We start from the raw sequence: 24,502 nt of genomic DNA on the forward strand, positions 1-24,502 counted from the left end.
GGTGGGGCGATGAAAAGAGAGAGGTGAGGCTGCAAAGGCCAGCAGGCGCCTAATAGGCCCTGCGGAGCTGAGACCTCATCCCGAGGGCACCGGGAAGCCGCAGGAAGCTTGGCTCGGGCTGACCGGACACCTGGCTCTGCAGACCCGACACCTGGCTCTGCAGACCCCCAGGTACACAGACATGGCGTCCAGGAGGACTGCGTCTTCCCCTGGCCTGCTTTCCTATTGTTCTTCCTATTGGCAAGGTGAAAGGTGAGCACACCTCTGCCTTTCCCATTTACATACCTGTGGCAGAGGAGGGCCCTCACCGTCATCTCCACCCCAGATGCAGTCCCCCCAACCTGGAGGAGGGCTGAATGGAATCCTGAGGGCCGGGCCAGTCACCACCAGTATTCATCTAGGAGGGTTCGAGAAGAACCCAGAATGCAGCGGGAGGAGGGCTGGGAGGGGGAGGGTCAGGATCCCAGGAAGGCTCCCTGGAGGAGGCGGTGCAAGCGGAGCCCTTAAAGGCGGTGGGATTCTGGTAAGGTGGTAGCAAAAAGGCTTTCCTAGTGAGAGGAGCGCTTGCAGCAAAGGCGTGAGAGTGGGACAACCCGGGAAACGCGCGAAGGGTAGGATCAAGTTAGGGAGAGGGCAGGAGGGTGGCCCGGGGTCCAGGACTCGCCGCGGGGCCTGGACGCACCGCGCACAGGAGCAGGCTGGCCCCGGATAAGAAGGCCTTGGGCCATTTTAAGTAGCCAGGATTTGGCCAGAAGGAACTAGGCTTTTTTTTTTTTTTGAGACGATGGGGCGGGGTTGGCGGTGGGGACCGGGGAGCCTGGGTCCTAGGACCCCTGGCTCAGGGCTGCTGTCGGAGAAGGGTCTCTGGGCCATAGGCAGAGGTCAGGCCCACGGACGAGCCGCCACCCCCTACCCACACACCCTAGGCTCTTCTCCAGTTTGAGAGAAATCTGAGGGTGGGTGGCAGGGTGGGAGCGGGGGAGGGAAGGTTTAGACCGGAGGGTAGTAAACCGCCTCGGGCGGGTGGGGGCGGGGAGCCTTCGGAAGCCCGGGCTCCGCGCCCATCTCGAGGCGTGGCGTGTAAGGATGCTCCGCGCTGCTCGGCGCCTCAGTCTACCCGTCTGTAAACTGGGGCGGCGGGGCGAGGTGGGGTCTTTACGACCCGGCTCTGCCGGCTTGGACGGTCGGCGACTGCGCGGACCCGGGCGGGCCAGGGGCGGGGAGGGAGCGGCGGGCGCCGGCGGCGGGTCAGAGTCCGCCGGGGGCGGCGGCGCTGGGCCGGGCCGGGCCGGGCCGGGCGGGGAGGCGGCGGCGCCTCCGGGGCGGGGCGGGCGGGCGTGCGTCAGCCGAGCGAGCCCCGGAGTTTTCCACTGACGAGGGGGGCGGAGCTCGGGCGGGGCCGGGCAGCCAGCCTCCCGCCGCCGGACGCGGAGCCCGGGCACTCGAGCGACGGCGCTGGGCCGAGCGCACAGGGGATCGCGGCGCGGGGCGCCGGGCCGGGACGCTGGGACCGCAGGTGAGCGCGGGAGCCCGGGCCGGGGAGCGCGGGGTCGCAGGTGAGCGCGGGAGCCGGGGCCGGGGCGCTGGGGGGCGCCGGGGCGCTGGGGGGCGGCCCGCGCGGATGGCACTGCCCCTGCGCCCCCCGAGCGGACGCCGGCCGTGCCCCGTGCGCCCCGCCCCACGGTGCGGTGGTCCAGCCGGCGCGGGTCTGCGCGCAGCGGCCGGAGCGCGGGGCCGGGAGCCGCGGAGGCGGGGGTCGCAGGCTCCCCGCGCCCCTCCCCGCCCGGCCGCGGTTACCCCGACAAGTCGCGGCGCCCCAGTTCGGAGCGGGCGGCGGCCGAGGCGGGGTGGGCGCGGGCGGCGGGGCGCGCGCGTCCGCGGGCGCGTTTCCTTTTGACCCAGTTGCCTGAGAACTTTTCAGAAGTTCCTCGCGTGGCCGGAGCAGGTGACACTGGTCGCCTTCCTCCTTGGGCTCCTCCCGGGGGCGGGCGCCGGGGCCGCGGCGTGTGCCCGGCTGGGCGGGGGTCAGGGAGGCCGTGAGCCGGAGGAGGCGCCGGAGTCCCGGCCCCGGGCGGGCGGAGGGGTTGTGTCGTGCTCACCTGTTCGTCAGCCACCGTCACAGGAGGCCACCGCCGTGAGTCACGGGCGCAGCCACACGGGCGCAGCCACACGCTGCCCGCGGGCGCACGTCGCGCCCTCCCACGCGCTCCCGCGCCCTCCCCGGCACGTACTTCCTCTCGGTCCTCAGTTTCCCTTCCCCGGAGGCTTGTTCGTGGGCACACGCCGCTGTGGAGATGCCGCACGACAACAACAGTCAACACTTAGTCACTCCCGCTTCCCGGCACATTCGCACAGCCAGAGCCCACACTCGGGACACCAGAGGGTCCCTCCCCCTGCCCACCCGACACCCCCGCTCAGATTCTCACAGCCCTCCGGAGCCTGACTCCTCACCTGGCCCCCCTAAGTCCTGGACGTCCCTGCCCTTCAGTCTCCACCTCCAGCGGTCACCCCTCCCCGTCTCCCTGTCTCAGCACTGTCACCTCACCTGGATCTAGCAGGCAGGCTCGCCGGTCACACCCCCTGCAGCCCCAGTGCTGAGCAATCTTTTAAAAATGCAAATCTGGTATCGTCACTCCTACTGAAACCTCCTGGCTTCCCAAGCCCTTTGCCGGCCTCCCTCAGCCCCTCTCAGGGGGTCCCTTACCTCTCCCTCCACGGCCCCTCCTCAGGCCCTTCACACCTGCTGTGCCTGCTGTCTGGGGCTCTTCCCACATCCCTCCCTCAGACAGGCGTGCTGTCACCCCCCGAGTTACTAATGGGATCTGTAGCTCTGCACCCCTGTGCACTGGTTTCAAGAGGGTCCCCTGCTGTGTCTCTTGCTCCCTGTAGCCCAGGTGCCTGGTGCAGTGCTGGCCTGGTGGGTCTCAGTGAATGACTGACTGGGTGAAGGACAGGGAGCCAGGAGGCCCACACTGTGGGGGTGCAGTCACTCAGGTGCAGTTTCCCTTCTGAGGAGCTGGCACCCCGTGTAGCCAGCAGACATTGTCACATACCCTGTGCCAGACCCTGGGGGCCAAGGCTGAGGAACAGTCCCCTCCCGGTCAGTTTCAGGGGGAGGGGCTGGGGAGGGGTGTGCCAGGCTTCCTGTCAGCCTCTTTGGCAGCTCAGGCTGTTTTCCATCCAGCCCCAGTGGGGGCCAGAGGTGCTCAGAGATGCCCTCCCCTTTTGGGAAACAGTTCCTGAGGGCTTGGGCTCCTGTGACCCCAGGTGTGTGGGGGACTGCCCCTGGACAGGCACACTCTCCAGATTCCTGGAGGAGGTTGGAGGCAGCTGAAGATACCCCTCTCTCCGTCTTCAGCCCTGGCTGGGGGCTGGGCATTGCTGGGATGGGCAGGGGTCTGGAGAATGCCTCCCCTGCCAAACAGCTGGCGGTGGGACCTGAACTGTGGCTGCTTGGTGCCCAGGGGTGAGGTGGCCTTCCCTGATTCACAGCGTGGGGCCTGAGGGTGTAGGTGTGGGGAGTCCTGGTCTGTGGGCCCTGTGTGTGGTGGTGGGAGGGGGCCTGATTTCCAGGGTCTGGTGAGATCAGGCAGAAGCCTCCGGGGCTCCTTGGGGGTGTGGTATTCCTGTCTGAACCAGCTCCTGGGAATTGCTTTTCCTTCCTCCCAGACCCCAGGAGGGGGCCGTGTTCTCCCTGGGAACTGTGCCGTCATGGTCAGGATCTTGATTCCTGGGTAGCTGCTGGGTGCCCCTCCCCCGCCCTCTGACTCACGGTCTGACACTTTTCTTGGACCATTTTCACTATCTTTCATGCCTTTTTCTGAGTTGGCCTCTCCTTGTCTCTGGTTCAGTCTTTTTGTCCTGTCCTCTGCCCCTTGCCTCTGGATTCCCAGGTGGGACAGAGGAACGTGAGATTCAGGGGTTCTTCTCCCTCCACCTCCCGAGGAGTATCGGGGAGAAGAAAATGTCTCATTCCTTTTGAGGTCTGCAGATCCTGCCGGGGGTTCCCTGTGGCTCTGGTTCCTTGTCTTCAGCCTTGGAGGTTATAATCGCCTCACCTTAAGTTCTCATCTGCCCATTTGAGAGGCATACCGCCAGGGTCTGGCTTGAATCTGCTAGAAGCTTCCCTGTGTCTGCAGCCTTGGAGATTATAACCTCCTCACCTTGAGTTCTCATCTGGTGGGCATCTGAGAGGCACACCGCCAGGGTCTGGCTTGAAGCTGCCTCCTTGACTTCTCTCTCCATCTGTTCACCTTGGGGCAACTGGAAGCCTCCTGAGATGCTGACAACATCTGCCTGCAGACTGCGTTTGCCTCTCCCACTCCTAGAGCCCCCCCTTTGGAGCACCAGTCATGTTCAAACCCTCTGGCACAGAGGGGTGCGCGTATGGCCCCCTCCTTGAATTAACTGCGGCTGGAGCAGGAGAAGGTCACACTGACCAGTCACCCCAGACACCTCACGTGGTCTACGTGTTGATACATGATACGTGCTGCCTGCTCTCTGTCCTCTGATGTTCATTGAGTGCGTTCTCTATGCCAGACTCTGGGCTAGGCGCTGGGTGCAGCTGGGCGCGACGAGGGCCAAGCAGAGAAGCCTGGAGCCTGGCGTGAGGGAGACAGTCATGAGGCAGGTGCAGTGTGGTGTGACAGGGCTGTGATGGGGAGTCCCAGAGCCTGGTGGGGGCCCAGAGAGGCATCCAGTGGGGGAGGGGGTGCTGCACTGAGGCCCTCCTGGAGACAACTTCTGGAGGACCAGTGAACAGACAAAAACCATTGCCGTTGAGTCGATTCCGACTCATAGTGACCCGACAGGACAGAGCAGAACTGCCCCGGGAGGTTTCCAAGGCTGTAATCTTTGCAGAAGCAGACTGCCACATCTTTCTTCCACAGAGCCGCTGATGGGCTCGAACGGCCATCATTTCCGTTAACAGCTGAGCGCTTTAACCACTTTGCCACCAGGGTTCCTTGAAGGGCCAGTAGGGATTTGTTTTTGTAGGGGACGAGTCTAGGGTTGTTCCAGGCAAACCCCAGGAGGTGAGTGGGGGCGTGAGAGACAAGCTCAGTGGAGCACAGAATACGACAGGGTTGGGGACGAAGGTCTTGCATGATGAGACCGGCAGAGGCAGGGCCCATGCCGGCTTCAGTCTCTCGCAGAATCCTGAGGCAGTGCTTCTAAGGTGGCAGGTAGGTCTGTGTTTAATGACCTCACTCTGGCTGCAGGTGAAAACTGGCTGGGGGACGGGCAGGGGCAGAGGCCTTGGGGACAGAAGCATGATAAGGGTAATAAAGTCCAGATTAAAGGTGAGGTGCCTGAAATACATGAAGCATACCGTACAGCTCGGTAACCTCCACCGAGATCGATGCAGAGCATTTCCAGCCCCCAGAGGATTCCCCCTGACTCCCCAGTGCTCAGGTGACCACCATCCTGACTGTCATCATCGATGGATCTTGCCTTTTCATGAACTTCATTGAGATATATTCTCGGGCCTGGCTTCTTCCGCTCAGTGTGGTGTGTCTGTAAGATGAGCCCGTGCTGTGTGTATCCAGGAGCTCATTCTTGCTTTCCCTTTTCCGTTCTTTTTATTGGTACAACGTAGAATCAGACTAACGCTCACTGAGCACTCTGCTGTCCAGAAAACTTGACATGCGTTGGTTCATGTGAGCCTCGCGGCCCTATGAGGTTTTAAGACAAAGAACTGGAGACACAGAGAGGTTAAGTAACTTGCCTGGGATGACCCAGCTGATTAGGAGCCAAGCCAGGGATCAAACTTGGGCAGTGTGGTCTGGAGCCAAGGTTCCACGGTGTATCCTGAGCTGTGTCTGGCCTGTGCGGATTGAATGAGCTGATAATACTCGAGGGCTGGGTGGCAGGAGCTGGAGGAGGAGTTGAGGATGACTGCAGGTTTCTGGCGTGAGTGAGTGGGTGGGCGGTGCCGTTACTAAGACAGTGAACACAGGAAGAGGGACAGATGGCGTGGGGGGTGGGGATCAGAGACGAGGGGTTCGATTTGGGGCCTGTGGAATTTTCTGTTTCTAGGGGACAGCCAGGTGCAGATGCCGAGTAGGATTTGGTTCTGGGGATCTGCGGGGTGGGTGGCAGTCATTCAGCACCCTGGAGATGGGTCTGGAGCTTGGGAAAGGCTGGGGTCTCCCAGAGGGACTGTGGTGAGGGGCAGCCTGCGGGATGCAGTTTGTCCATGTGTGTTTATGTCTGTCATTGTGGTCTGTCAGCATGTGCGTGTGTGTGCGCGCGTGTGTGCACACACACTTGGGTCCCGAGTTCTCCATCTCCCGGGAGAGCGAGCCTGCACGTCAGTCAGCTGGGGTCTGGGTTGTTTTTGTTTGTGGTTTAACCCTGGGAGTCAGGGGGCATGGCAAGACCGAGAAACAACCCACTGAGAAGCCCCCGGAAGCACCTGTGTGTTCTGTTCCCCCAGGCCCGGGGCGGGAGGTTCTCTCACTTCTCTCAGGCTGGCCTGGGGGGAGGCTGCAGTCATTTGACAGCACACCCTGTAGAATCCAGGTTAGGGACTTCGCGGGGGGCTGGGGAAAGGGGTGTTAGGAAGAGACACCTGAGTAGGGGGAGACCAGGACAGCCTTCTGGTTGGTTTTTCCTGTTCTCTGTGTTTCCTGTGATGGCATTGAGGGGGAGGGGCTCCCCAGCACTGGAGCCTCTGTGTGCCTGTTTCCCCTTCCTCCTGGTGACCTCCCAGGGGCCCAGGCCTTTGTGTGGCAGGACCAGGCAGCAGATAGCTATACTCAAGCTCGAAGCCATGAATCCCTGAGGATGTCGGCGCTGCCCCAAGCAGGGCAGGGGACTTTTACTTGCTGTGGCATTTAGGAGAAGGGGCCCTGAGTGCCCTGCACTGGAGTGAGGCAGCCAGCTGCAGGGGTCTGCTAGTTGGCTGCAGCCCCTCAGGCCTGAGACCCTCATACAGGGATGTTACAGTATTGTGTTCTGGGCTCCAGGTCACCAAGCTGCGGCCAGGAGGGACGTGGGATGTTGTCTTGGATGGTCAGTTTTCCTGGAAGGTTTTTGTTTTAAGGGAAAAAATAAGTTTTCCATAAGCGATTAATTCCAGCAAACAGGGCGAGACACTGGAGCAGAAGGCAAAAAGTATGTGAATTTTTAAGATCAAACGAGAGACGTGAGATGCAGAGCTGGAGCGGCTCAGGGTCACATTAGCAGGCCTGGAGGCAGGGGACTTCTCTCCTGTGGGGTGGGGATTTCTGAGGGAAAGTCTGACAAGCACCATCCCAGTGAGCAGAGGAGGAGCTTGGGAAAGTCCTAACTCTGGGAATCGGCCGGTGGTCAGTGTGAAAGCCAGCCTGGTTCCTGGGGTGCCGGGTCAGCCTGGCCTGGTGTGAGCACCTGCAGGGCTACGTGTGCCAGGCTTGTGCGTGGGTGGGTGTGCAGGAGAAGGGGAGGAGGACGCAGGGGCTCTGTGAGGCCGTGCAGACCGTAGGCTCACAGACGGCCGCGTACACACAAAGGCACACAGATGTGAGCTAGCGTGAATCACCCGGCCGGTGAGTCAGCCCCCAGGATTCCTGTCGGGGAAGGCGGGAGGCCGGGTGGAGATCTGTCAGCCCATCTGTCTGTCTGTCTGCCTCCTGCCCCTGCCGGCCGACCTGTGTGTATATGCAGCTGGGTTGTAGGAGGGAGTGGGGAAAGGAGCCTGGTGGGTTCCTGGGCGGACTTTTGGGCAGAGGTGGTGGTGGCCCTTAAATAGCAGGACGTGGGCTTGGACTTGAAGGTGGAGGGAGGGCAGTGCTCGTCCACGTGGAGCACCACGGGTGGGTGCTGGGGGCGAGGGAGGGCTGTGGGACACCCTGGAGGGTACCGGGAGTGAATAACAGGGCTGAGAGCCACCTCCTGCCCCGAGTCCACGCCTGCTGCTCCCGGCTGGCCACTTAGAGCTTTCCTGTTCCCTCTCCAGGCTGTCTGTCTCCAGACCCTAGAGCACCCCAGCGCCACCATGACTGGGCTGCTGAAGAGGAAATTTGACCAGCTGGATGAGGACTCTTCCTCCTCCTCTTCCTCCTCTGGGTGCCGCTCTCCTTCTTGCTCCGCAAGTTCTTCGGCCTCCCCTGCCTGGGACTCGGACGAGGAGGGCCCCTGGGATCAGACACCCCTGCCTTACCGTGACTTCTGTGGCTCCCAGAATTTCACCCGTGAGTCTTACCTGCCTTGGCCAACTACCTGGGGACCCCCACACCCCACCTGAAAGGAGGAGTTGGGAGACTCTTGATCAAGCCATTCCTGCCCCTGGAGGTCCTGACCCCAGAGCTGCAGCTGTCCTGCTTGCCTCACCTTGTGTGCCCTGTTCGGAGCGCTTGGGGCCCACCTCCATTCAGTTCTGACCTTGGAACTCCCTGCTTTAAAGTAATGACACAGCTGGAGCTCCCTGAGTAGCCCTGCAGGGCCTCCCACCCTGCCCCTCCCTTCTGTTCCAGTTTCCATTCCCCAGCCTGCTCCCTCTACTCCTGCAAACCCAGCTGCTGAGCTCCGTGCCCCAGGCTTCCCTGCCTGCGGCCTGTGCGGCCAGTCAGTCCTTCTCCCGTCAAAGTACTGTTCAGCTTGGCCTGCGCAGAGTGAGACAGGGTTTTCTCTCAGTTATTTTCAAGCTTGCGTAATTCTGATCCCAAACTGACAAGGAGCGCCCTGGAACAGTGTTTCTCAGCCTTCTGTTTCATTATCTGCCCTTCCTGAGCCTTTTTAGACATTTTTCCTAATCACCCACCCCCACCAAAAAAATTTAATAACACAGATAGGCTGTCCATCTCTTTACGTACTGTATGTATATCTGTGCTTTATTTCTAAAAAATACTGTTTTTTTTTTTTGCCCCCCTCAAGGGCCAGTTTTGCCCCCACTGAATGCACGCCCTAAAACAAACCAACATAAAAATGGTAGCTGCCCTAACTTCAGAACACAGACGTAAAAGTCATAAATGGAGCCTTAGCTCACAGCATCTAACAGTACCTAACAGTACGTTGACTAAGCTACTGTCGGTTTTTTCTGTAAACACCAGGATGTTAGGAAACCCAGTTATATCGTTTGCCAAACGACTGTGTCAGAAGAGGAAAAAAGATGAGAGCTGCTAAAACACAGAAAGAATATTTGATAAAATGTAATATCCTTTCTAGATAAAACCCATGGAAAGATAGGATAAGTGAATTCTACCTCAACATGATTTAAAAAAAAAAAAAAGTATGTCTCAACCCAAAAGCTGGCGTTATAATTAATGAGGGAATACTGGCAGCATTCCCACTGGGTCAGGAACAAGACCAGGATGCTGTCACCACTGCTGGGGGAGGGCTGGCCAACTCAATTAGCAAAGACGGTAGGAATTGTATGTATTGGAGGGAGGCAGGCTCGACTGCCATTATTTGCAGATGGCTGCCTATCTGATGAATTCAAGAACAGAAAAGAAATACTTTAATAAGGGAATTTACTCAGGTAGCTGGGTACGAAATATCATATATAAAGAACCTCTACAAATCAATTAAAAAAAAACCACACAAACCTGCTGTCAAGTCGATTCTGACTTATAGCGACCCTATCAGACAGAGTAGAACTGCCCCACAGGGTTTCCAAGGAGTGGCTGGTGGGTTCGAACTGCCAACCTTTTGGTTAGCAGCTGAGCTTTCAACTACTGTGCCACCAGGGCTCCAATAAAGAAAGGAAGGAAAGATGCTTCATCTTAGAAGTACTCTCATTTAGACTAGTAAACAGCAAGCCAGTACGGACATAGGTGTTGGTTCAATTTTACCAGCTCAGGTCTCAGCCATGCTGGCTCCTAAATTTGGATCCATTTCTTTTTTCATTGTCGGGGAGGGGGCTATGAGAAGAGGCTCAGGACTTCCTTCTGGGAAGTGCCTCCTTGCCTCACTGAGCGCTAACTCCTACCCCTTCCCTGCCTGTCTTCCAGCCCCGTCCATCTTGAAACGGGCTCCCCGGGCGCGCCCAGGCCGTGTTGCCTTCGATGGCATCACTGTCTTCTACTTCCCTCGGTGCCAGGGCTTCACTAGCGTGCCCAGCCGTGGCGGCTGCACGCTGGGCATGGCCCCGCACCACAGCGCCTGCCGCCGCTTCTCCTTGGCCGAGTTCACGCAGGAGCAGGCCCTGGCTCGGCGAGAGAAGCTCCGTCTGCGCCTGAAGGAGGAGAAGCTGGAGGCACTGAGATGGAAGGTAGGACCCTCTCTATGGCCTGTACTTGGGTAGCTCCTGAGGGGATCCTGAGGCGGGGCTAGCAGCAGGGTTGGGTGCCGATTTGCTCACTGTTGGGGCCAGTGACGGACTTAACTGGGGTCTGTTGCCTGGATATCTGCAGACACAGGGGCAGGATGAAAGGGCTCGTGTCTGCTGCAGGGGCTGAGGGCTTGGTGCCTGATTGCCGTGCTGGGGAGAGGGGTATGGCATTGATGCGACCCTGGGGGTCTGTGTCTGCCTGACCAGGGGCAGGGTTTGTCCATGAGCTAGAGGTGGCCGTGGACAGATCTCCGCAGATGCCCTGAGGGCAGTGTCCTTGGCAGTCCATTCACTGCTGTGCCCACAGTGGTCAACACAGAAGCAACTGGGGATGTTGGCTGAGTGTCCGATGGCTGTGGAGACTATATACCTGTCTGGGCCTCTCACGTCCCTCCTCTCTCCCATGAGTGCAGCTTTCAGCGACTGGGGTGCCTGAGGCGGAGGCAGGCCTGCCGCTCACGGTGGACACCATCGACGACGCATCTGTGGAGGAGGACTTGGCAGTGGCCGTGGAAGGCGGCCAGTTGGAGGAAGGGACCTTCCTCCAGCCCTACCCAGCCCGGTGCCGGCAGGCGCTGCTGCGGGCTGCAGGTGTGCGGAGGATCGACCGCGAGGAGAAGCGAGAGCTGCAGGCGTTGCGCCGTTCCCGGGAAGACTGTGGCTGTCGTTGTGACAAGGTCTGTGACCCCGAGACCTGCAGCTGCAGCCTGGAGGGCATCAAGTGCCAGGTATGGGACCGGACCAGGCTGGGAGGGGGCGAGCCTGAGCCTGGGGGCTTCTCTGGGCTCCGTGGAATCCTTACTTGGTCTCTCCTCTGCAGGTGGACCACACATCGTTCCCGTGTGGTTGCTGCAGGGAGGGTTGTGAGAACCCCAAGGGCCGGGTGGAGTTTAATCAGGCCCGAGTTCAGACCCACTTCATCCACACGCTCACCCGCCTGCAGCTGGAGCAGGGGGCCGAGAGCCTCGTGGAGCTGGAGGCCCCCACCTGGGGCAGCCCCCCCAGCCCTGGTGAGCAGGCCCTGGCCCCCGCGTTCTCGCTGGCTGAGCCCCCGACGAGCAGCGAGCTGGGCGACAACAGCTGCAGCAACAACATGACTGATTCCTCCACTGCATCCTCCCTGGCGTCGGGCGCCAGTGAGGCCCCCAGTGGCCCTGCCCACCCGGCCCTGCCCAGCCCTGGCGTCCAGCCTGGCGTGGATGATGACAAACTGGTGCAGAGCCTGAGCTTCAGTGACTCAGACCTCGGCAGGGAGGAGGAGGAGGAGGAGGAGGAAGGGGGCGTGGGGAGCCTGGACAACCTGAGCTGCTTCCACCCGGCTGACATCTTTGGTACCGGTGACCTGGGTGGACTGGCCAGCTGGGCCCACAGCTATTCTGGCTCTGGCCTCACGCTGGGCGTCCTGGATGAGAACGCCAACCTGGATGCCAGCTGTTTCCTCAACGGTGGCCCTGAAGGGTCAAAAGAAGCAAGCCTCCCTGGCACCCCAGGGCTGGCCAGCACGGACGCCGGCCAGAGCAGCTCCGTGGACCTGAGCTTGTCTTCCTGCGACTCCTTTGAGCTATTCCAGGGCCTGCCGGACTATAGTCTGGGGCCCCTCTACACCTCCCGGAAGTTGTCTGATGGCCTGGACACCCTCGAGACACCCTTCCTCCCCTTCCCTGGCTTCTCTCCGCCCAGGGACACAGCCACTTGCTTCCTGGAGTCCTTCATGGGCTCTTCTGAGCCAGCTGAGGAGGTCCACACTCCCTTCCTCGACGGCCAGTTTGAGGACACTGCCCTGGCGTCTCTGATGGAGCCGGTGCCTGTGTGAGGAGGGGGCCTTTTCCTGGCCCTCAGAGCGCTGCTGCTGCTGCTTTGTGATTTGGGGGTTCCCTGGGGCCTGTATGTAACGGTCTGGGGGCACTCCTGGTTTTTGTGCAACACTCTGGATTTATTTATTTTTCTAATTCTCTGTGCTGAGGAGCGGGCCGGGAGTAGGGTCTTCCCTTTCCAGCCTCCTACCCACACGGTACTCTTCCGAGCGCCACAGGGTGTGCAGGAAGAGAAGGCCTGGCTCCCCTGGAGCCTTGCAGACTCCTTTTCGTCTTTGTGTGATGTTTGTCCATCCGAAGACGGTGAGATGGGGCTGGGATCGGCCACCGGCGGCTTCTCCTGCTGCCCCGAGCCCTGGCGGGTGGGCAAATCCTTCGGACTGTGAAGACTAATTTATTTCTGTAATTTATTTGGAGACAGGTGGTGTTGGCCTCTTCTCGGGTCAGTGTGGGGCACAGACCCTGTCAGGTGCTTTTGCCATGTAGACCTGTAGCCCATGCCTGGCACTGCAGGTGAGCCCTGCCTGGGCTGGGCTTTGGTGCAGACCAGGTGTGCATTTGAGCCCAGTGATTGACTCTCAGCTACCTGGTTCCTGGATGGCTAAGCATGCAGGGCTGACCAGGGACAGCCTGGACCAGGAGAGGGGCTGGGCTGGGCTGGCCGACCCAACCCTTCCTGTGCTACCCAGCCCCTTTGCTTCCTGTCCTCTGCCCCATCCCCCTTCCCAAAGGCCACAGCCTTTATTTCAGCTCCATTGATGTTGGAAGGGGAAGCAGGAAGCCCAGAGAGGGCAAGGGGCTTGCCTCAGGACACACGGCATGCCCCTGACTACTATCTCAGGTCTTTCTGGGCACCACACTCTGGCCGGGGCCACTTGCCCATGCCCTGGGGCCAGTTGGCAAGGTGAGGGCTGGCTCCGTAGGGCTTTTATGCCCTTTGCCCATGTTGAGTTTTGCATCATAATTTCTACACTGTCCCCGAGTGTTGGAACTATAATTTATTCATTTTCCTTTGTGTCTGTGCCAAGAAGCCCAGGCTCTGGGCCTGCCCATTTTCCTCCTCCCCAGCACCCTTGCCCAGGAGGCCTCACCAGGCTGCGTGCTTGTGGGAACACCTTGTACCTGAACTTACAGGTACCAGTAAAGAGCCTCTATTTTTAACAGTGTGGTCTGATTTGTGGGATGGGGAGCAGGGGGTACCCCCTCTGGAGGCTTGGGGAAGGAGGGGGCGTCAGGCCCCTGAGGTTGTGTTGGGGTGGGAGCTGGGGACACACACATGGGGGCTCCTTCCAGGCCAGTCATCTTGGAGGCTGCAGGCTGGCTGAGAGGCTACGCAGGCAGATGGAGTCTTCCCTTTGCTGGAAGGGGGAGAGAGGAAGACAGCTGTCCTCTTTAGGATTAACCCATTCCTCACCAGTGGTGGCTGGCATCAGTGGCACGGCAGTCTCCTGGGGTGGGTGGGGGCTCCCCCCTTCCCTCCCCACTCACCCACACTGAGAGTTGGGGCCTGGCCCAGGGTACAGTGACCTGCCCCAGGTGGGGGCGAGGCAGGCAGTGGGAGGTGGCCGGTGGGGGCCTGGCATTGGCCTCAGCAGCTGTGCTGCCTGGAGGCCCCAGCACCGGAAGCCTGCACCAGCCAGACCCGTCTGACCTGTCCCCTGCCAGGCGCCTGGCTGCAGACCAGCAAGAGCAGACACACCCTGCTCTGGGGAGCCCCAGTGTGGGGGCCGAGGAGAAAGGCTGACCTCCCCTCTGAAGGTAATAATGGTGTATGCTGGGAGGCTGCAGGGGAACTTCTTGGAGGGGGACCAAAAGAGCTGGCTTGAGTCTCCTTTTCTTCCTCTAATTCTGCCTCTGCTGGAAGCCCCTTATCTCTATATGGAAGATGGCCTGTGGGCTGAGAGCTGGGGCCCAGAGTGTTGAGTTCAAATCCCAGCTCTTCCACTACCCACTCTGCAAGTAACACTGCTCACCTCATACACTTGCTGAGTCTATACACACAGGGTGCCTGGAACATACGAGCCCTGCCTGTGTGTGCGTGTGTATGCGTGCGTATGCGTGCGCGCGTATGTAACTTCCATCCTGCCTTCATGTTTCTGCCTCTTGCTATTCGTCCATCCTTTCTTTTTGCTGTTCTTCTCACCTTTAGGTCTCTGCCTCCTGCCTCTGGACAAGGCCACAGGCCACACGGTCAGTAGTAATTAGAGGGCTGGTGGCTGGCATCTGGCCTATGGTGGGAGACACGTCCCTGACGCGCTCGGTCAGGGCATGACGCACTCGGTCAGGGCAGGGGTGGAGGGCCATGGTCTCCGTCCTCGCTGGTCCCTGGGGACCCTCTGTAGAGACTGCTTCAGCGTGCATGGTCTACAACCTGGGTCTCTCCACGGGCTCTAGGATCTCTCTAACCAGCCTGGAGTCTGTGTGGCAGCCCCTAGCAGCTCTAGAGCCTTGGCTGGAAGCCCCTACAGCTCCACCCCAAGGACGCACACACAGCCCATGGCTGGACTGAGGCCTGCCTTCGCCCCTTCTTGGGCAACTGATTCACTGCTTGGCTTTCTGTTTTTGTTTTTTTTTTGAGATAAAAAGACAACTTACTTAGGTTTTGCAGCAGCATTCTGCATACCTCAGACAGATCCACCTCTCAACACAGCCCTCCCCAAGAAGCTGGGCTGTAAAGCAGGGGGACTGGGTTTTCCCACAGGAAGGGTGACAGTAACTGGGTGCACGTGACCAGCAGTGTGCTACAAGAACAAGGTGCAGCAGCCATCAAGGGTAACTCGTTTAGTTCTAAAAGGACCCTCACCTGTTCACTGTTCCCAAACCTGAGTCATTGGACTTGTCTTGAAAAAGCTGCCCTATCTGCATTCTACCCATCTCTGTATTTTTCTTCAAATTGATCCTATCAATATGCTTAAAAGTTAGACCCAACCTATTTGATAAACCCAAGACCAAATCAAACCCACTGCCGTCAAGCCAATTCGGACTCATAGCGACCTTACAGGACAGAGCAGAACCGCCCCATAGGGTTTCCAAGGAGCAGCTGGTGGACTCCAACTGCCAACATTCTGGTTAGCAGCTGAGCTCTTAACCACTGGGCCACCGGGGCTCCAACAGTATTCACAAATTCATGAGCTTGTGCTACTTATTTTTTCCTCTATTATATAAAAAATGATAGATGAACACGTCAAAATTAAACTTAAAAAATGTTTGCTGTATATCCCTAGCAGGCATTTGTGCCATGATTTGGGAACACCAGGTCTAGTTTACGTCCTGCCACAGACGGGGACACTGGGAGCCAGAGGGGCGGCTCACACTGGGAGATCCTAGGCCTCCTGACTCCGAGTTCAGAGATCCTTGCCCTGAGACTCGGCTGACCCCATTACTGCTGTCCTGAAAACAGGAAGACAGGTACCAGACGCATAGCAAAGGTGACCTCTGTTACCCCCTTGCCCGCTACAATTAACATTACCCACCTAGATCGGGCCGCTGTGTTTGCCCCCTTAGGTGTTAAAAGGGTTCTGGAGGATGAATTCATTGGCCTGTGTATTTTACAAAAGCTGAAGTGGGGATTGCCTTCCTTGGAAAGTGTTTCCCTGAACCAGGCAAGGGTAATCAGGTTCACCCCAAACCGGTGAGGACCAGCGGCTGCCAGGGGAGGGAGGAGGCAAGGAACTGAGGGAGGGAGGGGCGGGCGCTCTCACACAGGCCCTTCTGCTGCTGGCCCTCCTGTCCATCCTGTCGGGGGGGCCCCCTGCCAGGGAGGACAGCCCAGTGGGGAGGAGCAGTTGCTTCTCCAGCTGCAGGATGCTGGGACCAGACAGAAGAGCAGAGGCCTTTACAGCTGATCTAACCGTTCTAAAAGAGCTGTAGGGTACTTTGTTTTTTTAAAACTACCAGACCACGAGGAGCCCCCTCTTCTCTCTCACAGAGTCTGCAATAAATAGGTGAAAACAGAGCCCATCAGAATGTGCCCGTGAGCCCAGCAGAAGCTAAGCTGGTCCATTTCTTCCTCCCCCAGAGCAAAATGACTTTTTGTGCTTTTAAAACAAAGCTTTGGGATGACCCTTAGTCCAGAAGACGCAGGATTCAAAACAAACCACACGTAACACAGGTATGGGGAAGAATACGGCATTTTTGGAATCCCTCCTCCACTGCCCCCACCTCCCACCCCCTCTGTGACACTTTTGTGGGTTGATGGTCTCCACCCCAGCCCCCGCCATGACCCCCAGAGGCTGGTGGGCCTCCTGGCCACTGACCACAGCTAGAACCTCAACGATCCTTGGGCCTTTTCCAAAATTTCCTCTCTGATCTTGGGGTAGTTGGGGTACTCCTGGAGAACCTGGGACAAGGACAGAGGGCGTGTGGCATCAAGGCGGGGTCTGCGCCACCATCCTCTCCATGCCCTCCAGCCAACGTGGTGGCTTACGCTGTGGCAGACTTCAACGGCCTCCACGAATCTCTTGTCCTTCAGGTAGTTGAAAGCGAGTTTGAAGCCTGTCCAGAGGCAAGGAGAACAGAAACGGTAGCTCCCTGATGACCTGAGAACCTCTCTGCTTCCTGGGCAGCTGAGGTACAGGCCCTGAGTTCTGGCGTCAGGGTGGGGGCCCTGGTGCCCACCTCCCTCCCACACCTACCCACTCGCATCCTGGCTGTGACTTACCCACGGAGGGGTGGGCGTGATGGCTGTACTTCCAGGCCAGCTCGTAGTTGGTGGCTGCATCCTTGTATGACTGCTCCTTCTCCATGATAAAACCCATGTACTCGTAGGCTTTGCTGCAAGACTGCAGGGAAAGCCCGTCAGCCCCTGTGGAGGCTGAGCCCTGTCCAGTCCCTAGGTCCAGCATCCAGTCCCTAGCCCCCAGCGACGGGCAGGGCAGAGCAGGGTGAGGGATGGGGGTGAGGTGCCCAGAGCCAAACCACTCAGGGTACCCAGAAAGCTCCTGCTGGACCTGCCCTGTCACCCCCACACATGGGTGATCACTCCCCTGCCCACCCCTCCTTTTGTACCTCTCCCCTTCCTCTGGCATTCTGGCCGGGTGAGTGCCCCCTTGACTCCTGCAAGTCTGTCTACACAAGAAGACGCCCATCTCTCTCCCAATCCTGTGTTCTCCCCATGGGTGTGCCCTGTGCACCTCTGGCCTGGTCCTCACCAGTGCCCCCTGCCGTACAGGTCCGCCCTTCTCACCTCTTCCCGTGTCTCCTCTTCTCCCCTACCACCCTGCGTAGCACGACTCTCCCGCCCCACTCCTGGCGACCCCCAACTAGGTGTCCCCACCTCCTCCACCCCACACCCCATCTCCTCGTGGCGCACCTTGAGCTGGCGTCCCCACCTCCTCCACCCACCACCCCATCTCCTCGTGGCACCCCCCCAGCCCCTCACCTTGTTGTACTGCACGCAGCGCTGCAGCAGTTCTGAGGCGAGGTCGAACTTGCCGCTCTGGCAGTAAATGTCGGCCAGCAGGAGCCAGCTCTTCTCCAGGTCCTCAGCCTGGGACAGCGTCCAGGGGGCCTTGAACTGGCGCTTCAGCTGCGTGCGCGCCTTGGGGATCTGCTTTAGCAGCGCGTAGGACTGCGCCACGGCCAGCAGGGCGGGGACGCTGTCTTTCTGCACACGGGGTGGGAAGCAGGCGTCGGTGGCCGGGCCCTTGGCCTCTACCCTGCCGCCCCTGTCCCAGTGAGCCGGCGCACCTCGGCCCGGGCTATCTCGATGAAGGTGCCCAGCGCCGCCTCCACGTTAGCTTTCTCCCTGGTGGCCATCAGACACTGGCCCTGCAGGAGCTGCAGCTGGGCCTGGCCGGAGGCCGAGTGTGGGTAGTATTCACGCAGCAGCTTCTCCGCCGTGCGCACACCGTGCTGCTCTGAGTCCTTCTTATCCGTGGAGCTGTGGGCGTCTGCTGCTGAGCTAAGGGGCCCAGCAGCCTGCACCCTCCGTGCCCAGGGCCCCACCCTGCCCCGGCCGGCCAGCAGAGTCCTTACGTGCTCTCAGCCACCAGGTTCTGGAACGCCTCTCCACCCACGATGTCCTTGTCAGGGTTCAGACAGATCTGTACCATGTGGTAGGTGGCCATCTGGCCCCAAGTGCTGTCCCTGCGTGCCTTGTTCAGGAACTTCAGGGCTTCGTTGGGCTGTCCTACATGCCTGTAGTGGACCAGAGAAACACCAAGAAATCAAGTAGGGAAACTGAGGCCCAGAGAGTGCAAGGGCAGGAGGGGCCACTCTATGAGTGCGTGAGGAGCAGGAGCTCACCTCTGGGTCCTGAAAGCAGGACTGCTGCTCCCCTAGCACCGACCAAGAAGGAGCCCTGGTGGCAGAGTGATAAAGCGCTCGGCTGCTAACCAAAAGGACAGTGGCTCAAACCCACAAGTTGCTGAGCGCAAAAGATGTGGAGTCAGCTTCCACAATGATTTTCAGCCTGGGAAAGCCTACGGCAAACTTCTCCCCCGTCCTGTAGGCTCGCTATGAGTGGGAATGGGCTTGACAGCAGTAGGTTTTAGAGCACACACCCAGCCCTCAACTCACCAGCAGTATATCCCTCTGCAGTAGTTGAACCCTGGCTCCAAGGGCACACGGCTGGACACCTTCTTGGCCAGTTCAAAGAAGGTGGGGGCTGCTTCAAGCTTGCCACTTCTTCGTAGAAGATCGATTAATTTATTCAGTACTAGAAAATTATCTAAAATGATAAAAGAGCAGAAATCACTAGGCTATAATGGCCAATAGCTGCATCAGTTGGGGGTGCTGTGGCCTGGCAAGAGCACCCGAGACATTGCCCATCTGAGCAGAACAGGGACGCTCCAGGGCTGCCTCATGGGCTGGTGTTGACAGAATAATAACACTAATGTTTGAAAATTGTAATAAGCACAACTATAGCGCTTATTAACTACAGTAATTACACAAGGAGGTAGTATTACTGTCCCCATTATACAGACAAGGAAACTGAGGCATAGGAAAGTTTGCTAAATGATCTGCCAAGGTTGCACAGTTAGGAGATGGCAGACTGGGCTCAGATCCAGGCAGCCTGACTGCAGGACCCAAAATCCTAGCCACTTTGATCTGCTGACGCCATGGGCGGGGGGGGCGGGGGGGGGCGGGGGCGGGGAGACTATGCCCTTGGGCCAGCCCAAGCCTCCTGTTTGGCCCCTTCCTGAGCAAGAATGAGTGGTTTTATGCTGCAGTGAGTGGGAATGGAGCTAATACCAGGGGAGGATTCTGAGTCCCCTCCAGGTAGCTATAACTTCAGGACTACATTGAGCCCCAGTGGCTGTGATCTGGGGACAGACACTGGGTATAGAGGCAAGCACAGCCCTGTCAGGAACTGGCCCCTTCGGCTCGGGAAGAGCCAGCGCGTTCCATCAAGTCTTTCTCAGTTTCCTGCCTCTATGGGAACAGTCAGGGAGGAAGCGGAGAGCAGCTGGTGCTAGGTGGGAACGGAGGCAGTCGATCTCCAAATGGGCAAGTTACCTGGTGTTTTCTCCAGGACCTGGTGGTAGATATTGATGGCAGCTCCATAATTCTGTTTTCTGAACATCAGGTCAGCCATCATCTATCGGAACACATACAATGCTCCAGAATTCCTGACGGCAGCGTGCAAGGGTGTGCATGGTGGCTAGAGGGTAGGGTGTAGGGGGAGGAAGGGGGGAGAAAAAGACTCCCAGGGCAGCCCCCCTGGGCCCTGGAGCAGCTGCTACAGGAGGAGCCTGAGGGTCCCTTGGACCGTCACTCAGAAGGTGGGACCTGTGGGGCGGGGGTGGGGTGAGAATGAGAGCAGGAAGCTAAGCCACGGGGAGAGGCCAATGGGGCCTCTTGACAGCTTGTAGAGCAGCCCCCCACCCCACATCTGAGCACTCCAACTCCAAGAGTAGAAGTAGAGATGGGGCTCCCCTGCCCTTCTCCTAGGCTCCCCCGCTCTGCTCCTGGGGCTCCCTTCCTATGCTTTGCAGGGGCTCCTCTCCTCTGTTCCTGGGGCTCCCCTCCTGTGCTCCTGGGCTCCCCTCCTGTGCTCTTGGGCTCCCTTCCTCTGCTCCTGGGCTCCCTTCCTCTGCTCCTGGGGCTCCCTTGCTCTCCTCCTGGGGCTCCCCTCCTCTACTCCTGGGGGTCCCCTCCTCTACTCCTGGGGCTCCCCTACTCTGCTCCTGGGGCTCCCCTACTCTGCTCCTAGGGCTACCCTACTCTGCTCCTGGGGCAGTCTTGGAGGAGGGCAGATGACAGGAAGGAGAACAGAGCCAAGGAGCTTTCTCCACACACTTCCTGAAGCTCCTGGAACCTGTCCCACCCTCGGCTTCACTGACGGTAGGTGTGGCTTCCCTTGGACTGAGGCGACCTCACCCCTCCCCTTAGAAGGGAGGGGGTGTTGCTGCCCCCTGCTGGCCTGCCCACCCCTCCCAGGAAAGGGCAGCTGTCCAGCCAGTGTGTTCTCTGCTTGGGGGCAGTGGGGGTCTGTGAGGGATCAGGGTAGCAGGGACTTTGGGGAGTGTAAGAGGAGGGCCTGGGCCTTGTACCACGGAGGCGGCTTCGTGGTTCTGCTCAGTCTGCAGGAGGATGGCACAGTGCTGTTCACACAAGTCCAGGTGCCCCTGGAGCAGGTAAAGGCGCGCCAGCTCCAACATCACCTGGACAAGGCAGATACAGTGCACTGACCCAGGTGCCCTGCAGCAGGTAGGGGTGCACCAGCTCCAACATCACCTGGACAAGGTGGATACAGTGCACTGACTCAGCTGCCCTGGGGCAGGTAGGGGTGCGCCAGCTCCAACATCACCTGGACAAGGCAGATACACTGACCCAGGTGCCCCTGGAGCAGGTATGGGTGTGCCAACTCCAACATCACCTGGACAAGGTGGACACAGTGCACTGACCCAGGTGCTCCTGGAGCAGGTAGGGATGCGCCAGCTCCAACATCACCTGGACAAGGCAGATACGGTGCACTGACCCAGGTGCCCTGGAGCAGGTAGGGGTGCACCAGCTCCAACATCACCTGGACAAGGTGGATACACTGACCCAGGTGCCCCTGGAGCAGATAGGGTTGTGCCAGCTCCAACATCACCTGGACAAGGTGGATACAGTGCACTTACCCAGGTGCCCCTGGAGCAGATAGGGGTATGCCAGCTCCAACATCACCTGGACAAGATGGATATGGTGCACTGACCCAGGTGCCCTGGAGCAGGTAGGGGTGCGCCAGCTCAACATCACCTGGACAAGGTGGACACAGTGCACTGACCCAGGTGCCCTGGAGCAGGTAGGGGTGCGCCAGCTCCCACATCACCTGGACAAGGTGGATACGGTGCACTGACCCACGTGCCCTTGAAGCAGGTAGGGGTGTGCCAACTCCAACATCGCCTAGACAAGGTGGATACGGTGCACTGACCCAGGCGCCCCTGAAGCAGGTAGAGGTGTGCCAACTCCAACATTGCCTAGACAAGGTGGATACAGTACACTGACCCAGGTGCCCTGGAGCAGGTAAAGCCACACCAACTCCAACACCACCTGGGACAGGCAGATACAGTGCACTAACCAAGGAGCATCATGGGGAGTCCCAGAGATTGTGCATGACGCCTCTTTTTTCTCCATGTCCCATTTCTATTGGCTCTGCCTTCAAAACAGGTCCTGAGTCCCCCCAGAATCTCTGCCTCTCCCCTGCTCCCCCCAGTACTCCAGCTATACCTCTGAAAGTCAGGACCTGGCTAACTTGACTCATCCTTCAGCTTCAGCTCTGGCTCACCTCCTCTGGGAAGCCCTCTATAGCCCAGACTTGGGCAGGGGCCGTTTCTCTGAGCCCCATTGTGCCCTATGCCCACATGCAGTACATGTGGAATACTGTCAGAACGGCCTGTTTACGGTCGATTTCCCCTTGCCTGAGGGCAGTGTGTGAGCAGGGACCATGTCTTGCCCCACCGTGTCTCCAAAGCCTAGTCCAGGAACTGGCACCTGTTAGAAATCTGCCGGATGAGTGGGCAATTAAATGAATGAACAGGTCGTTCACCAAGCTGTTCATCTCCTGTCTTAGTCTGATCCCCAGTTGCTGCCCACATCACAGCTCTGCACCTCCTTGGAGACTCAGCCTGGGCTTCATGCCAGAGGAGCCCCTGGCGGTCACAGCCTTGTCACCTCCCGGCCTCTAAGAGGGACCCGAAAACATCAGACTAACATGGCTTCCAGCAGTATCCTCCCCACCCAGCCCTTAAATGGCTGTCCGAAGTGGCATTTCCCAGCCCGATTCCTCAGGCTGCGGCATGTGAGGGCCTGGGGTCAGCTGGAGCAGGCTCTCCACCTGGGGGGCTGCTGCTGGCTCACCCCATACCCCTTCTGCCTGTAGCTCCTCAGAGAGGCACAGAGAAGGAGCTGGCCCCTGGCCCCAGCCAGGGAGCTCAGCAAGGCATGTGCCCAGAGCGAGCGAGCAGGCCACCCACCTTGTTGTCAGTGGGCGAGTAGGAGAGGGCATCCTTGTAAGCCCGCACTGCGCTGGCATACTCCTTCTCTGTGAGGTAGTGCTCCCCAAACTGGATGCAGATGGAGGCTGCCAGCTGCTTCTGGGAGGGGATCATTTCTGGTTGCTCCAGGGGAACCCGCTTCAGAATCCGAGACTGGAGGTCCAAGGCCTTGGGAAACCGTAAGATTGTGACCTGCTGGATCTCAGGCCAGCCCACAGAAGGTCTCTACGTTCTGATTTCGGGACCAGCAGTGTCAGAAAGGACATCTCAAGTGCCCCGGACAAATCTGGGTCACTCTGGACAAGGCCACTGCAGAGTGCACAGGGTGGGGAGCTGGCAGTCTTGGGGGCAGAAGCAGAAGCAGAGGCAGGCAAACAAAACCCTCCATTGTGCGTTATCCATTTACTGGCTGCCATGTGCCCTGAGGTACAGTGTCTAATGTGCTCTGGCTGCCCTGCCAGCTAGAACACGCACAGTAGGTGCTCAACGCAGGTTATATTTTGTGGATGCACGTGTTCTGAATATGATGCCCTGTTGGGAATCTGAGGCAGCCCCCACACATATCCACAACCCCGAATGACCAAGTGTGTAAGTAGAGAACCTTGGGGCAAGAGGCAAGGACTACGCCGGGGGTGAGTGATCAGAAGTAGGCAAAAAACAGCACTCGGCTCCCCAAGGGCCCTGCATGCCAAGCACCTGTCACGTACATACCTTGTTCAAAGTTTCCATCACATCTTCTTTTTGATAACTCTTGTAAACCTTTGCCAGCAGAAGTAGGCACTTGACATCATTCATCATGGATGGGATGTCTCTGACTGCAAAATGGAAACTCAAGGCAGTGTTCTTTGGTGCGGGGACGGCTCGGGCTGGGAGAGGGCAGGCCCAGGACCCCAGCTAACGGCCGTTCTGCACGAGGACAGATAGCTGGCAGGCTGCCTGCCCCCAGCGCGGCGAGCGAGTTACGGGGCCGCCTCACCGAAGTCACGCTCCAGGGCCTGCTTCAGAACTTTCTCTGCCTTGGTGAACTTCTTTAACTTCAGAAGCAGTTCAGCCAGATCGCAGCACAGAAAGTCCTGCCCGCTGATCTTCTGGGCAGCCTCGTAATAATTAATTGCCTTGGTGCAAACGAGAGGGACTGGCATCAGGTCTGGCGCCCAGCGAAGCATGCGTGCTATGCCTAAGTGCCTGATACCAGGTCGCCCTCGCGGCCACAGCACCTGCGTGCCCCTCCAGAACTCTAAGATGAAAGAGCCTCTCAGCAGACCCCGGATGCCTCTGATGGAGCAGGGTTGGGAGAGCTGCTGACTCCCTGCCTTGGTATGCCATTCAGCTGGGAGCTGGGAGCTGGGGTGGGGGCTGGGAAGCCACTCTCCTCCCATCCAGACCCTCCCACACATGTACCCTCCCTCCACCCTATTCCCCCACAGCCTGACCTTGTTGTACTGATGGGTCTTCACATAGGCTTGCCCAATCCTGCTGACCAGGGAGGCGTCATTTGGGTTTTTTCTATATGCCTCGTCATAGACCTCCAGGGCCTTCTCAGGCTGGTGGGGAAAGTGTCTGGGGTCGGTCTCTTCTCTTTCACTGGAGAAGTGAGATGGGGGGCCACATGGCAAGGCCGTGAGGCCCTTCACTCACCTCCTGGATGTTCATGAAAGCATCACCCAGTAGCAGGCTGGTGTGCGGGCTGGGCAGGTTTTCACAGAGCTCGCTGCAAAGGTAACGAAAAGCCTGTCTCAGGTCTGTTTTGTGCATCCTTCATCTTCTCTGAATCCATCTCTTTCTCTTCTTTCTCACTGATTTTGGCTGTTCTTCATACATCATCCGTCCATCCATCCATCCATCCGTCCATCCATCCATCCATCCTCCATCCATCCTCCATCGATCCTCCATCCTTCCATCATCCATCCATCCATCCATCCTCCATCCATCCATCCATCCATCCATCCATCCTCCATCCATCCTCCATCGATCCTCCATCCTTCCATCATCCATCCATCCATCCTCCATCCATC

At 58.9% G+C, this 24,502-nt stretch overlaps 2 protein-coding genes across 5 annotated transcripts in view; one reads left to right on the forward strand and one right to left on the reverse strand.

Annotated features, from left to right (window-relative positions):
• The first annotated feature begins 1,429 nt into the window (after positions 1-1,429).
• CSRNP1 (cysteine and serine rich nuclear protein 1) lies at positions 1,430-13,227 on the forward strand. 3 transcript variants are annotated; one of them, XM_049870786.1, is made up of 5 exons: positions 1,430-1,516; positions 7,940-8,174; positions 9,933-10,192; positions 10,666-10,980; positions 11,073-13,227. In XM_049870786.1, exons 2-5 carry the CDS (start codon positions 7,979-7,981, stop codon positions 12,063-12,065), a joined length of 1,764 nt encoding a protein of 587 aa, XP_049726743.1. In that variant the 5' UTR covers positions 1,430-1,516; positions 7,940-7,978; the 3' UTR covers positions 12,066-13,227. The 3 variants fall into 3 exon arrangements, with proteins under 3 accessions (XP_049726743.1, XP_049726742.1, XP_049726744.1); XM_049870785.1 differs by lacking the exon at positions 1,430-1,516 and adding an exon at positions 6,041-6,522; XM_049870787.1 differs by lacking the exon at positions 1,430-1,516 and adding an exon at positions 6,541-7,529.
• Positions 13,228-16,240: 3,013 nt separating this feature from the next.
• Positions 16,241-24,502, reverse strand: part of TTC21A (tetratricopeptide repeat domain 21A) — a 55,237-nt gene continuing 46,975 nt past the window's right edge. For both annotated transcript variants that reach the window (XM_049870862.1, XM_049870861.1), the window contains 14 exons: positions 24,126-24,198; positions 23,921-24,031; positions 23,464-23,602; positions 23,199-23,302; positions 22,467-22,655; positions 20,562-20,672; positions 19,525-19,606; positions 18,586-18,736; positions 18,043-18,204; positions 17,755-17,947; positions 17,447-17,671; positions 16,727-16,847; positions 16,493-16,560; positions 16,241-16,405 (listed from right to left, as the gene is read on the reverse strand). In XM_049870862.1, the coding sequence (XP_049726819.1) occupies positions 16,328-16,405; positions 16,493-16,560; positions 16,727-16,847; positions 17,447-17,671; positions 17,755-17,947; positions 18,043-18,204; positions 18,586-18,736; positions 19,525-19,606; positions 20,562-20,672; positions 22,467-22,655; positions 23,199-23,302; positions 23,464-23,602; positions 23,921-24,031; positions 24,126-24,198 (1,807 nt within the window). In that variant the 3' untranslated portion in view covers positions 16,241-16,327. The remainder of the gene's footprint in view (positions 16,406-16,492; positions 16,561-16,726; positions 16,848-17,446; positions 17,672-17,754; positions 17,948-18,042; positions 18,205-18,585; positions 18,737-19,524; positions 19,607-20,561; positions 20,673-22,466; positions 22,656-23,198; positions 23,303-23,463; positions 23,603-23,920; positions 24,032-24,125; positions 24,199-24,502) is intronic.

This window comes from Elephas maximus, chromosome 27, assembly GCF_024166365.1.
Source record: "Elephas maximus indicus isolate mEleMax1 chromosome 27, mEleMax1 primary haplotype, whole genome shotgun sequence".
Taxonomy (NCBI): Eukaryota; Metazoa; Chordata; class Mammalia; order Proboscidea; family Elephantidae; genus Elephas; species Elephas maximus.